Here is a 15737-nt window from a genome sequence, read left to right as displayed (position 1 = left end):
TCAGAGAGAAATTATTCAAAAAAACTTTCCAAGATTGACAAATTTTGCGTAGTTTAGCCCCGTGTGCCTTAGGAATATAATGTTTCAATAAATAATTTAGTTGTAATGTATGTTGGATTCTTCACCGCAACAATATCCACACGGGAGATAATATAAGCAATGCTGCATCAGGTAAAACATCTTGCTAGATTAAAACTCACACCAAGATTCACTTCTTGCATGATTCCCACAACCTTATTCAGTAATAATGCACCTCTTCTCCCACTCTAAGAAGTACCGACTAGTTTGAAACAGGGCAGCCTAGTTTACAATCTACTAACTGGTTATAAGTTAGGATATCCATTGATGCTAGCAATCAATGAACACCACAGTTGGTTTTAGGTGCAAGCAGCAATCATTAAAACACAGTGCTGCCTCCCTGTTACATCACACATCTCTGCATTTGTTTTGAGGGCTAGCCAATTTAGCTCTTAGATTCAAGGCATGGCAAACAGTTAAAACATGTTTACACTATACTCTCCACCGCAAGGTGACCAGCATTCCATTTTTAGAACAATCTCTTCTGGGCTTGGCGAGCAACAAAATAAATTACATGTGAAGAAAATTAATGAAGAGCATGCCCTTTCCTATTCTTCTTTGACTCTGCAAAATCACTGCCTTAATGATAGTTGGGAAAAAATAGAAACAATAGCAGCTGTAAATCTTTCAGGTCAGACACTCAGTCTTTTTCACTCTTACCAATAATAAATGTTATGGCAGTGAAACAAGTTTATTTTCCAGCAGTGGTCTCAACTTCTTTCCCACTCCAATATTTTATAGATTATTTTTTCGATCCTTTTCTATCCTTATTATTTTTTTCATCTTCGTTTATCTCTAACTCCAACACCATTTACATTTTTCAGAAGGTCTTTTCCTTTTGTCACGTCTTTCTTTTGTACGTATTTTAATATATGCACAAATTCACAGACTGAGATAAAGGACTTTAAGCTATAACCATTTAATATCCTTGAAAAAGAGCAAGATGAAATCAAACAGATACTGGGCAGAGGTAATTTTCAGAATCATGCAGAGAAAAGGGTGCCTAACTCAAGCTGAGAAGGATAGGCAGAGATGTTGTGGACTGTGAAGGAATGGCAGAGTTTAGGAGCATTAAGGTGAGTCTGAAAGTGGTCAGACAGAGGATCAAGTTTGAATCTTTTGGTATCAACTGAGTGGAAGCACTTGGTATGAGAAAAATTCATAGTAGAAGGAGGCCAGACCCACATGTGGCATCTGGAGTGTGTTACCTGTGGGGACTGATATTTATTAATACTGTTGAGTAATAGGCAAAGGGAGCACATGGTGCTATTGCATCATGGTTTAAATCAGCTTGGATATGGGAGTATGCAAAATCAGGAATGAGATCATTGCACTTAATCATGAGCCATAAAAACATTCTATTAGTGTCTCTCGATCAGGTTGGAAATTTGCTTATTGAGCTGGCAGGTTTATTTTCAAAAGTTTCAACACCATGCTAGGTAACATCATCAGTGAGATAAAGTGAGGTCTGCAGATGCTGGAGATCAGAGCTGAAAATGTGTTGCTGGAAAAGCGCAGCAGGTCAGGCAGCATCCAAGGAACAGGAGAATCGACATTTCAGGCATAAGCCCTTCTTCAGGAATGGGCTTATGCCTGAAATGTCGATTCTCCTGTTCCTTGGATGCTGCCTGACCGGCTGCGCTTTTCCAGCAACATATTTTCAACATCATCAGTGAGCCTTCTGTGAAGTGCTGGTGTTCTGTCCCGCTTTCTATTTACGTCTCTTGGTCTGTCAAGGTGGGGGATATCATTTACGGTTCTTTTTCTCAGAGGTTGGTAAATGGGGACCAAATCAATGTGTTTATTGAGGGAGTTCAAGTTTGAATGCCAGGCCTCTAGAAATTCCCATGCATGTCTCTGTCTAGCCTTTCCTAGGATGGATGCGTCCCAGTCAAAGTGGTGTCCGTCTCCTTCTGTATCTAAGGATATGAGAGATAGTGGATCATGTCTTTTGGTGGCTAGTTGGTGTTCGTGTATCCTGGTGGCTAGTTTTGTGCCTGTCTGTCCAATATAGTGTTTGTTATCGTCCTTGCATGGTATTTTGTAAATGACATTCATTTTGCTGGTTGTTGGGTAAAAAAACGAAAGTCATTTGCAAAATAACATGCAAGGACTGTAACAAACACTATAATCGGACAGATAGGCAGAAACCTAGCCACCAGGACACACAAACACCAACTAGCCACCAAAAGATGTGACCCACTATCACTAGTATCCTTATATATAGACAAAGAAGGACACAACTTCAACTGGAACAACATATCCATCCTCTGGCAGGCTAAAAGAGACACGCACGGGAATTCCTGGAGGCCTGGCATTCAAACTGCAACTCCATCAATAAACACATTGATTTGGACCCCGTTTACCAACCTCTGCGAGAAAGAACTGGAAACTACATCACCCACTTTAACAGACCAAGACACATAAATAGAAAGTGGAACTGATACCAGTGCTTCACCGGAGGCTCATTAATGATGTTACCTAGCATGGTGACAAAACATCTAAAAACAAACCTGCCAGCTAAATGAACAAGTTTACAACCTGAACCTCAACCTGAGCTATAAATCTTCTCAAAAATTGCAATGTCTCTTTGTTTTACTTCCTTCCTGTTCCCCCTGTCCTGTGTTGTGTAAGGTGAAAGTGTCAGCAAGGGTTAATGCTGTGGAGTGCCTTAAGCACCACCTACTATGAAAAGTTTGGTAGTGGAAAAGCTAAAGACCACAACGGAATAAGACCTATAATTCACTCATGAAAATATCAAGAACCAGAGAAAACAAATTTTAAGGAATTGGCAAAAAGAAGCAAGGCAACATGAGAAAAACATTTTCACGTAATGAGTGGCTGAGGTCACTCAACTACCGTGGCAGTGTGGTGAAGACAGATTCAATTAAGGCATCATTTTCCTTTTAATCTTTTTCATTATTCAGGAAGATCTGGATTTGTTTGTTTTATATATCCCACTCCTGACAATGCAGCATGATTAAAATTGCCTCTTCTTTAAAATTTTGATCATTGTTCAGTTAGATTTGCCTGCATATTTTTAATACCAAATTATCTATTCTTAACCCAATGAAGTTGACTCTGCAACACTTAATGATTCATAATTCTCAATTATTATATGTTCTTTTTCTCTATTGTTTCTTTGTTCCAACCAAACAGAGTCTGTCCTTAACCATTCTGGGACCTCCTCTCTCCAGCATTTCAATACTTTCCTTAATCAATACTATAAAACCATAAGGCGATAAGACATAGGAGCAGAAATTAGGCCATTCTGCCCATCGTGTCTGCACCTTTCAATACTGCCAATTATGCTCCTTCCCTGTTGGTCCTGAAAATCTTGTATCCAGAAATAATTATGTTTCATTATCCAGATCTGTCCTTCTTTGAACAAGGTTTCTGTTATTGTTACAATGTCCAGGTCCCAAGTACTTAATCTCCACCTGTAACTTACTAATGTTATTTACTGCCCATTCATACATATGCACAGTAATCCGAACTAAGACTTTATTGCAATCCCTCTTAATTAAATAAAACTAAGCTTTATTATTTCCTACTTTCAAGTTATCTGAATTTCCCAACTTTCTGTGCATCTTGGCAGACCTCTCAATCATTACTTCCTAGTCCCCACACCAAGTTAGTTTAAATTCTCCACAACAGCACTAGCAAATATCTCACAAGGAAACTGGATCAAACTCTGGCCTTTATAGTTATAAATTCCATATAATGGGTGCCAATGTTGCTGGAAACTGAAGTCCTCTCTCCTGCCTTGTTCCTGCAACTACACTTTCATTGCCACTGTCATCCTTCTTCTATGGTTGTGTTTGGTGATGAGTATACAATCGAGAGTAATCCAATGATTACTACCTTTGACATTAACATTACTCTCCAAACTCTGTAGGAACACATCCTTTTTCTCTATGTAATTAATATTAACTGTGGACCATGACCACTGGTTGCTCAGGGTTAAAGTTTTAACTACTTAGCCAGTAATAAGCAAAGCTACTAAGGCATGTCAGAGCTAATAAACAATGCATCCAAAGTTAGTAGTGAGAAGCCATGTTATCAAAGGCCTTGTGAGAGAAACAGATAATGCCTACAAAGACGATATCAAAAGTCACACGACACCAGGTTATAGTCCAGCAGGTTTATTAGAAATCACAAGTTTTCAGAGTGCTGCCCCTTTGTCAGGCGCACTTGATGAAGGGACAGCACTCCAAAAGCTTGTGATCTCACAAACTTGTTGGACTATAACCTGGTGCTGTGGATTTTTGACCACCCCAGTCCAACACCAGCACATCCACTACCAAGACTATGTGAGATAAAGATATTATGGGACACAAAGACATTGAAGTGTGGGAATTATAATATGCATGCTGTAATCTGGTTAAAGTATGAATGTGTTCTGCAACTCAGCAGGGTGAGCTATGACACCCCATCCTCCCCCAATAGTAAAACTTCTCTGCATAAGAGCAATTGAAATAAAAGACATTACCTGTTTTCCTGGACTCTTCCCTCAATTTGTCATTTCACCTGTCAAGATCTATCTCCTCTCAGGATGTTCTGCAGACACTCACTGGCATCCTTGGCTCTGACATGAGGATGGCAATATTGCATCTGGAATTGTGTCTGCAGAAAGATCTTCCTGTACGCGTAAATATTTTATGCACAAACACTATCAATCTTCCACTCTTTCTTCATGTGCCTGTTTAAGCTAAGTCAGTCATAGTGCTTGACTTTAGCTTGGCTTGGCTCTGGCAGCACTTTCAAGATAAATCATCCAAATCAGCTCCACTCAGAACTAACTGCTGGTTGGAAGTGAGATGCAATTAGGGGTTCTCAGCACTACCTACTTGGTCCTCTTGACTGCCTGGCAGTCCCCCACTCCTCTCCTTGAATATCTTTAAGTTGCAGGGTACCCTTCACTGCCCTCTAAAATGGCATAGCAAGCCACTGAGTTCAACAGTTGCTGGTCTTGTCAGCAATGCCCATATACCATGAAAGAAGAAATAGAAAACGCATATATAAAATATTACCCGATATTTTGCAGACGTGCCTCAGTGATGGCAGCTGCTGCTCATGTTCCAAAATTTGGTACTTGAGCTGCTGCAGCTGATTACACTTACTGCACATGTGGCTATCCAAGTCAATCAGAAGCATTCTTTGGAGCAGAGAAGATTGAGGGGAACCTAAGAAAAGTGTACAAGATTATGTGAGGCATGGACAGGGTGATTAGAAACGAAGCTGTTTCCCTTAATTGACAGAGGCATAATCTTAAGGTGAAAGACAGGAAATATAAGGGGATTTGAGGAAAAAAAAAATTCATCCAGAGGGTGGTGGGGATCTGGAATATATGGCCTGATGGTATTGAGGCAGGTAAACACATAATGTTTAAAAAGTACTTGGATGAGCACTTGAAATGTCATAGCATTCAAGGCTTAGTCCTGGACGGTAGGACAAACATAGATTTAGTGTAGCTTTAATGGTACAGACTTGATTGGCTGAAGGGCCTCTTCTCTATGATTACTATGTTTGAGGATTCGCAGTCCAAAGGTCCATCCTGCCCTCTATCTATAATTAGAAAATGAAATTTTTACTCAAAAAGAGAGACCCATCGGCTACTCAGCAATCAGCTGCTTCTCTTTGGCTGATGTGATATTATTTTATAGACAGCTTAACTGAAATGCTTTACTTAACTGTTAATATCCAAAAATGTTCAATTTTAATTTATTGAAAACTTCAAAAGTATTTAATATTACTATTCCTTTGTTATTAACTTTAAAACCTAATAGAAAACTCATTCTATATCAGTCCTTGTCCTATGATATTATTTCACTTCAGAAATAGCTCAGTCCCATACAATTCCCACAGTTCTGGTGCCACCCATTATAAATTTCTGCTCTCTGCCCTTAATACTCATCTATTTTAAATATCTGATTGTTTTTATTTTCAATTTTCCAGCTCCCATTTCAATTCAGTGACCTAATTTAGAGAGAGAGAAAAAATTACTGACTAACCGATTACTTCCCCACTTTCCTCTGACACTGCACTTTTTTCCAAGGTTTGATCTGTTTCTCACTGACTTTGGTGGCTGCTTTTAGCTGTGGGACTTTGACACTGTTCTCCTTCAGAATCTTCCACTGACACTCCATAGCGGTTTTTAATTGTGGATCCCTAATATTGTTATGTCTCAGTCTTCCACTGACTCCATGCCATTATCTTTAACTATGAACCTCTGATACTGCTCTCTTGCAGGCTCTCTGTTACTGCCATAGGTGTTCCGCAATATAGTGTTCTAGCCCAGTCATTATCAGTGGCTTCATCAGTGATCTTTCCGTGAACATAAAGTCAAAAATGAGAATGTTTACTGGTGATTGTACAGTATTGAGGTCCACTCCCAAACCTCAGATACTGAAGCAATCTGTGCTCAAGGATAGCAAATCCTCAACAACACTCAGTTGATGACTGATCAGTGGCAAGCAACATTCATGCCATACAATTGCCAAGCAACTATTATCTCCAACAAGAGAAAATTATTAACCATTAATTTTGGATGTTCAGTACCATTACTAACGATTTTGGAGCTGGTTGGTGGGGGAGTGAAGAGAAATTACATGGGGGATCTCATGGAGGTATGGAACTGAGAGTGGAAATGGGGTTGGAATGCATGGGAGGGGTGCAATGAGGAATGGAATGACATAGAAAGAAGGGGTGGGTTGAGGATTCTATGAGAAGGATAAGGGAATGGGATAGGAATGGCATGAAAATAATGAGGTGCATGGAACTGAGAAGTTTTTTTTTAAAAAAAGTTATGTTACAGTAAAGGTAATCATTCCATCACGAACGTTTTGTATGTCTCTGCAGGAACCATTCCTAAAGAAGGGCTTATGCCCGAAACGTCGATTCTCCTGTTCCTTGGATGCTGCCTGACCTGCTGTGCTTTTCCAGCAACACATTTTCAGCTCTGATCTCCAGCATCTGCAGTCCTCACTTTCTCCTCTGCTGGTATATGACTAATTCAGGTTATATTCTAATAAACCAGTCTCCAGGTAAGGGGTTCCCAATTTATGATGGCTTTGTATAGAATAACTTAAATTTTCAAGCTCCCAGATGAGGTGGGATGAAGTAGCTTCCCTCCTTTATTATTTGATCCCACAATTGGTTACAAGAATAATTTGAAAAGAATCCCTTCCATTGTGAATTACATTCTTCTAAACAAAATGAATTAATCTTTTAAAATGTAACCAGGCTTTCTTGAGTTCATGCAAGAATAAGTTTTTCAGTTCCTAAACATGATAAAAACTAATATTACACAAACATTCCCACATACTAGAAATGAGAGGCAGGTCCAAAAGTTTAAAAAAGATTATTGTCCGAGTTTTGTGAAGAGTAGATGATTGGATGTTGCGTCTATTATGTTCAGAACTATTGGCAAATTTAGCCTTGGTAACTTGAGCAATTGATTTCAAGATTCTTGACTTTACAGGTTAACTGAAATTCTTTTGTTGTTTCTTTTCAACAGTGACAGCCTTTCAGCACTCAGAGCAATATCCAATCTTTTCATTTTTACCTGCAGCACTGGAATATTTGATAGTTCTCTTAAGGCTGTGAACTTTACGGCACCCTATTTAACTAACATACACAGTCTAAGGATTTCAGGAGGTAATTAAATTGCTTTGTACTTTGTCTTTTCGAAGTCTTACTCTTTGAGCCTTCTTCAGTACCCTACAGCGAGTGATATTTCAGGGATTCACACAGTCATTTGTTAATGGAGCCTTCTGTTCCTCAAAGTAATGTCATGAGTCAGGCTTGCCTGGCAGACTTTGTTTATAACAAGAACATGTAATAGTTCACTTTGTCTGTTACATAATTCAAGGTTCTGATAATCACCCATGATAATTTAGTTTCATAGATCTCCTTTTCTTCCTTAACTTCTATGACACTAAAAACTTTGCAACTTTAGTAAATGTTCATGGATTGAAAGAATCAGCAATGATTTCTTCTGAAATAAACTGTTTTTCGAGATGAAAGGGGCAAGGAGAAATCTGTTATGAAAGCAATTAACCATCTCTGGGAAGAAGCAACATAAACAACCTGTTTCCTGGGAGAGAAGAAATAACAACAACTGCTTGATAACTGCTGCCTGGTAACAAATGGACAATTAAGATTGCATGCAGAAGGAATATTCTGAAGTAAATGGGAGAACTGCAGGAAAAGTAATGTTTAAACAGTCAGGTAACCCCAAATGTAACAAGGAACAGGGGGGCTACTTCTGATAAGAAGGCAAGCTACAAGCCTGGGGTCTCCAACAGTATAATCAATGTTGAGATGAAAGAATCTATTGAATCATCAATCATGCCACACGCCAACTTTGAAACAGAGAAAATTGTCTAAGAATCCAACATGGAACAACTCAATAGCAGAACATCAAAGAAAAACATCGCAAAAAGATCGAACTCTGGACACTTCTGGAGACAGACATCATTAGTGGAATCCTGGTCAGATTCTATCATTAATTGGCTAATACCAGGTTGCATTGTGGGGCTTAACTTGTTTGCTTGAGAGGTCTTATTTCAGTTGCTACATACAATAAAATTTAAATCATTATTTAAATATTTGATTGTGAGATTTTTTAAAAAGTAGCCGAATTAAAGATAACTCATGGTGATTTACCCATTATACTTTCTTTACTTTTTTTGATAATCTCATTCAAATTCCTTTTTTGTCACTCTCCTTCACTGACCATGAACTTTTTCTTTAGTTTCAATTTCACTTTTATATCTTTATTCTCCTGTGGTATTTATTATTGACTTGTTTTTTTCCCCTGAAATCTAATGCCAGTTTTAAAAATTATTTCCCATAACCATTTGATCAGTTTGTAACTCTTTTTCTTCTAACTTTCCTTCCCCAGTCCCTTCAAAATCAGTACTTTTTAATCTTGTTTTTGCTCTTTACCTTTATCTTACATTCTATTATGTTTTGAGAGCTACTGTTTAAAAAGTTCCCAATGTTTATTCCTTTAATCTGCACTGGTTCACTACCCATCATTGAAATCAACAGTAATTTATTTCTATATGAATAATGAATAATCACTTTTGATTTGACACAACTCCACAAGAGTACTTGCTGTTTTGTTTTTCCAAGTATTTGGTATTGTACAACCAAAATCCAGTGAGGTTGAAATTTACTTTTTCTACTTTAATTTGTTGATGCTTAACAATAAACTCATAATTAATTAGAAAGTGCTATTATTCAATAGCTGTTTAACATTTGGTGATCTGAAGTAAGCACAAATAAACATGACCATATTACAATATTAATTATCAAAGGAATCGTGTGAATTTAAATTGTTGTAGAGCTTCATACATTCCTCAAATCCTGCCCGGGACAATTACATGAAGTCATCATTTGGGGCGGCACAGTGGCTAGCACTGCTGCCTCACAGCACCAAGGTCCCAGGTTTGATTCCAGCCTCAGGTGACTGCCAGTGTGGAGTTTGCACATTCTCCCCGTGTCTGTGTGAGTTTCCTCCCGATGTTCCGGTTTCCTCCCACAGTTCAAAGGTGTGCAGGTTAGGTGAATTGGCCATGCTAAATTGCCCACAGTACCAGGTGCATTAGTCAGAGGGAAATGGATCTGGGTGGGCTACTCTGCAGAGGGTCGGTGTGGACTGGTTGGGCCGAAGGGCCTGTTTCCACATTATAGGGAATCTAATCTAATCTAAAATCTAAAGCAGGAGCAAATTCCTGCTGACACTGGAATCTGAACTGAAAACAAAGTTCACTTCAGCTGTGATGAAGAGTCACCTAGACTCAAAATGTGAGCTTGCTTTCTCTCCATGGATGCTGCCTGATCTGCTGTGATCTCCAGCATTTTTTGTTTTCATCATTATAAAGGTTTTGTCAAAAGATTAATTACATCTATATAAATATGTAATTAACTAACTAAGTTGCAGAAGTACCTAGCCAGAAAAGCTCAAACTGGATGTTCCAAAAAAATACAGACAATAAAAAAAAGAGGATAGATACGTGTAAGAGTAACATTTTTAACTTACCCGTTCCAATGTGATTTCTTCAAATTCATATTCTATTTCTGTTCCATTAACCTAAATGTCAAGAACAAACGAAACCCATTTGAGAAATCAGTTTAAAATGAAAACAGGAATGTTTTGTACAAAACCAGTCTGCATTTATATCAGCCACAGCATTGAGAAATTGAGATCAACCATTGTCTGAGACATATATTCAAAAATACACACTCTTCTCAAGAACCGCCTTACACAAAGAATTACATACATATCTTTCATGTGTTTTGGCAGCAGCTATTCATACCTCAACTAAAATACAATACATATGGGATAAAATTGAAAGGTTTTGTAATAGTCTAAAGAAAATATTGTGGGCCGTTATCACTGATGGTAATCCAGAATCTGATGAATGAATAGTTTAAAATTGGCATAAGCATAAAAAGGCAGCCCACTTGTTTACTATTAACACATTAGCAAAAAAAGAAAATTTGTACTACTGATATGGTTCCAACATGTACATTGTCATAAGAACATAAGAAACAGGAGCAGGAGTAGGCCATCTGGCCTATTTTACCTGCTCCGCCATTCAATATGATCATGGCTGGTCTTTTCGTGGATTCATTTCCACTTAAATGCCCGCTCACCATTACCCTTGATTCCTTTACTGTTCAAAAATCTATTTATTCTACCTGAAAAACATTCAATGAGGTCACCTCAACTGCTTCACTGGACAGGGAATTCCACAGATTCACAACCTTTTTTGGTGAAGAAGTTCTTCCTCACATCAATCTGAAATCTGCTCCCCCTTATTTTTAAGCTATGTCACTAATTCTAGTTTCACCCATCAGTGGAAACAACCTCTCTGCTTCTATCTTATTTATTCCCTTCAAATTTTATATGTTTCTGTAAGATCCCCCCTCAGTCTTCTAAATTCTAATAAGTATAGTCCCATCTATTCGATCTCTCCTCATAAGCCAACTCTATCAATTCCAGAACTAACCTAGTGATCTTCCTCTGCACCCCCCTGCAGTGCCAGTACATCCTTTCTCAAGTACAGAGACAAAAACTGTATACAGTACTCTGCCTCATTAGCACCCTATACAGATGCAGCATAATCGCCCTGTCTTTAAGCTCCATCCCTCTAGCAATGAAGGACAATATTCAATTTGCCTTCTTAATTACCTGCTACGTAGTAGAAAGTGAGGACGGCAGATGCTGGAGATCAGTCAAAATTGTGGTGCTGAAAAAGCACAGCAAGTCAGGCAGCAGCCAAGGAGCAGGAGAATCTATGTTTCGGGAATAAGCCCTTCATCAGGAATGAGGCTTGTGGACCGGGAGGCTGAAAGACAAATAGGAGTGAGGTGGGGATGGGGGAAGGTAGATGAGAATGCAATAGGTAGATGAAGGTGAGGGAGAAGGTAATAGGTCGGAGAGGGGTTGGAGTGAATAGATGGGAAAGGTGATGGGGAGATCAGGAGGGCGGTGCCGAGATTGAAGCTTGGGACTGGGATAATGTGAGGGGAGGGGAAATGAAATAACTGTTGAAATCCACATTGATCCCATGTGGTTGCAAGGTCCCAAGGCAGAATATGAGGTGTTCTTCCTCCAGGCGTCGGGTGGTAAGAGTTTGGCGATGGAGGCGGCCTGGGACCTGCATGTCCTTGGAGGGAGGGGGAGTTGAAGTGTTCAGCCACGGGGCAGTGGGGTTGATTGGTGCGGATCCCAGAGATGTTCTCTGAAACAATCCAGAAGTAGTTCCTCCGCTACATCAATTATCCTCATTATCGGCACTACCTTGTGCTCCCACAAGGAGGGTGAACAGTTCATCAACGTCAACATCTTTCACCCCGATCTCAAATTCACCTGGACCATCTCGGACACCTCCTTCCTCTTCCTGGACCACTCCATCTCCTACAAGCCCACCAACTCCCACAGCTACCTAGACTACACCTCCTCCCACTCTACGTCCTGTCATTCCCAAATCCGTCCCCTCCATCGCATCTGTTCCCAGGATGACTAATTCCACCTTAGAAAATCCTAGAGATCCTCCTTCTTGCAAGACCACAATTTCTCTTCCTACGTGGTCGATGAAGCCCTCCAGCATATCTCCTCCACTTTCTGCACCACCACCCTTAAACCCATCCCTCCCAACGCAACAAGGACAGAACCCCCTTGGTCCTCACCTTCCACCCCACAAACCTCCACATACATCGCATCATCCTCCGCCACTTCCTCCACCTAATAACGGAACCCTCCACCAGAGACATATTTCTCTCCCCACCCCTATCAGCGTTCTGGAGAGACCATTCCCTCCGCAACTCATTTGTCAGGTCCATGCCCCCTATTAGCCCACACCCCACTCCAGACACCTTCCCCTGCCACCACAGGAAATGCAAAGCCTGCGCCCACACCACTCCCCTCACCTCTATCCAAGGCCCCAAATGATCCTTCCACATCTGACAGAAATTTACCTGTGCCTCCAACAATGTCATCTACTGTATCCGTCGCACCCAAAGTGGTCTCCTCTACATCGGGAAGGCAGGACATCTACTTGCAGATCATTTCAGAGAACATCTCTGGGACACCCGCACCCACCAACCCCACTGCCCTGTGGCTGAACACTTCAACTCCCCCTCCTACTCCATCAAGGACATGCAGGTCCTCGCCTCCTCCATTGCCAAACCCTTACCATCCGACATCTGGAGGAAGAACGCCTCATATTCCGCCTTGGGACCCTGCAACCACATGGAATCAATGTGGATTTCAACAGTTTCCTCTTTTCTCCTCCCCCCATATTATCCCAGTCCCAGGCCTCCAACCCAGCACCATCCTCCTGACCTGTTCATCACCTTTCCCATCTATCCACTCCACCTACCTCTCCGACCTATCACTTTCTCCCTCACTTTCATCTTCCTATTGCATTTTCAGCTACCTTCCCCATAAACCCACACACTCCCATTTATCTCTTGGCCTACAAGCCTCATGCCTGACGCAGGGCATATGCCCGAAATGTTCATTCAGCTCATCGGATGCTGCCTGACCTGCTGTGCTTTTCCAGCATCACACTCTCAACACTAATTACCTGCTGTGCCTGCAAACCAGCTTTTTGCAATTCATGCACAACGATATCCAGGTCCCTCTGCACAATAGCATGCTGCAAGTTTTAACCATTTAAATATTAGTCCATTTTGCTATAAATCCTACCACAATTCATTGACCTCACATTGACCTACATTGTACTCCATCTGCCAGACCCTTGCCCACTCACCTAACCTACCTAAATCCATCCACAGACTTTTAGTGCCTTCTGCACACTTTTCTCTACCACTCATCTTAGCCTCATCTGTGAACTTTGATACACTACACTTGGTCCCCAACTCTAAATCATCTATGTATTTTGCAAACAATTGTGGTGCAAACACTGATCCTTGAGGGACACCACTAGCCTCTCATCGCCAACCAGAAAAACACCCATTTATTCCCACTTTTTGCTGTTAGTTAATGAATCCTTTACCCATGCTAATACATTATCCACACCACCATGCACATTTATCTTATGCAGCAGCCTTTTGTCTGGCACCTTGTCGAGTGCCTTCTGGAAATTCAGATATGTCACATCATCGGATATCCACCATGCTCTTAATATCCTCAAAGAATTCCAGTAAATTTGTTAAACATAACTTTCCTTTCATGAACCCATGCTGCGTCTGCCCAGTGGGACAGTTTCTATCCAAATGTCTCGCTATTTCTTCCTTGATGATAGATTCACCCATTTTGCTCACTATAGAAGTTAAGCAATTGGACCAATAGTTATCCATCTTTTGTCTACTTCTTTTTTAAAGAGTGATGTTGCATTTGCTGTTTTCCAAACTGCTTGAACTGCCCCAGAGTTTTGATAAATTACCAGAACACATTTACTATTTCCTCCGCCATTTCTTTTATACCGGGGACGCAATCCATCAGGGTCAGAAGCCTTCTTGTCGTCAATTATTGGCATGTTATTTGTGTCTTCCACTGTGAAGTCTGACATAAAATACCTGTTTAACACCTCAGTCTTTCCTTATTTCCCATTATTAAATCCTCCTTCTCATCCTCTAAAGGACCTTAGCTTCTCTTTTTTGTTTTATATATTTGCTATCTGTTTTTGTATTCTGAGCTAGTTTATTGTCATAATTCTTGTCTTTATAGCTTTTTTGGCATTCTGTTGGCCTTGAAAGATTTCCCAATCTTTTAGTTTCCCACTAATCTCTGTCACTTTGTTTAAATTTGATATCCTCTTTTATTTTCTTAGTTATCCATGGCTGACTATCCCTTTTCCTACAGACCTTCCTTTTCACTAGTACATACTTTTGCTGAGCAAGGCGAAAAATCGCTTTGAAATTCCACCACTGTTCCTCAATTATCCCTCCATATAATCTTTGCTCCCAGTCTACTTTAATTAACTCCTCCCTCATCCCATTGTAATCTCCTCTGTTTAAGCATAAGACACTGGTAATGGATTTTACCTTCTCACCCTCTCTCTGTATTTGAAATTCAGCCATACTGTGATTGCTTCTTCCAAGAGGAGTCACGTGTGATTTGTTTTTAATTTTAACATGGATATTTACACTGCTTCATCATAAACAGTTGTTGGAAAGTGTTTCTTAGCCTTTTTCCTCAAGTCAGAGATTTTTTTATCACATTCAAAGAGAAATAATAAAACTAGAATACGTTCATTGCAACAAAAGAAATATAATAAAACATTACTTCTCTTATAATTTAGCAATTACATATTATTTATTATTTTCTACCACATGGGGATCTGATTGTATATGTTCATTGGGAGGAGATGAGTTAATACAAGTTAAAAAAAGGATTAGACTTGGTATTCAACTTAAATAAAAGCAATATGCGACATGCTCTAGGGATAAGAACATAAGAATCTAAGAAATGGAACAGCACTAGGACATGCAATCAATTGAGCTTGTTCCACTTGGCACGATCCCCATGGAGATTTGTAGCTTTTAAAAAGAAAGATAACCACAAAGCCTGCAAAAAGAAAACCAACAGACTAAAGGCTTCACTTTTAAAATATTTTACTATCGCAAATTATCCAAAATCGATATAATTCAAACATTAATTAAAAGGTGAAGGAAAAAAAAGATTTCACTGTAAATAGTTGATATAAAAAGATATAACAAACCTCACATAATTTTTTAACTCAAATGAAGAACCATGTGAAGTGTCTTTCTAACTCAGCATCCACTACGCAGGGTCTCTTACTTCGCATTCAATCATTTCAGCCTTATAACTCATGTTCAACAGCAGCTGCATTCTAGCTGAAAGCTACACTTACTACCAACAAGGAGCACATCAATGAACACTCTCTCACTTTGGTTACACAGTCCTGATGGCAGAGAATTTCCAGAGACTCCCTTCTCAGACCCTTTTAAACTGGTTGGTTCTGATAATACTAAAACAGTAGCAATTATTCTTGTTCAATAAACAGTCTCTTGACTTGCCAGCTTCAGCACTCTTCCCTTTCCAATTTGATAGCAAAGACAGTAGCATAAGGTTGGTTTAGAGGGTGATTGTTTATCTCTTTCCTGCTATCTAAAATGCAATATTGCTACTCTGCAGCAATTCAACATTCCAA

At 39.8% G+C, this 15737-nt stretch overlaps 1 protein-coding gene across 9 annotated transcripts in view; it reads right to left on the bottom strand.

The window, feature by feature from the left end:
- The window catches only part of dlg2 (discs, large homolog 2 (Drosophila)), a 1025979-nt gene that overhangs the window by 509974 nt on the left and 500268 nt on the right, over positions 1-15737 (bottom strand). For all 9 annotated transcript variants that reach the window (XM_043691613.2, XM_043691616.2, XM_087988059.1 and 6 more), the window contains one exon: positions 10130-10180. In XM_043691613.2, coding sequence (XP_043547548.2) covers positions 10130-10180 — 51 coding nt within the window. The remainder of the gene's footprint in view (positions 1-10129; positions 10181-15737) is intronic.

The sequence above is a fragment of the Chiloscyllium plagiosum genome, unplaced genomic scaffold, assembly GCF_037043375.1.
Source record: "Chiloscyllium plagiosum isolate Xiang-an unplaced genomic scaffold, Cpla_swu_hap1 HiC_scaffold_6, whole genome shotgun sequence".
In the NCBI taxonomy this organism is placed as follows: Eukaryota; Metazoa; Chordata; class Chondrichthyes; order Orectolobiformes; family Hemiscylliidae; genus Chiloscyllium; species Chiloscyllium plagiosum.
The sequence above is the reverse complement of the archived record's forward strand: the minus strand, read 5'-3'. Positions and strand labels throughout refer to the sequence as shown.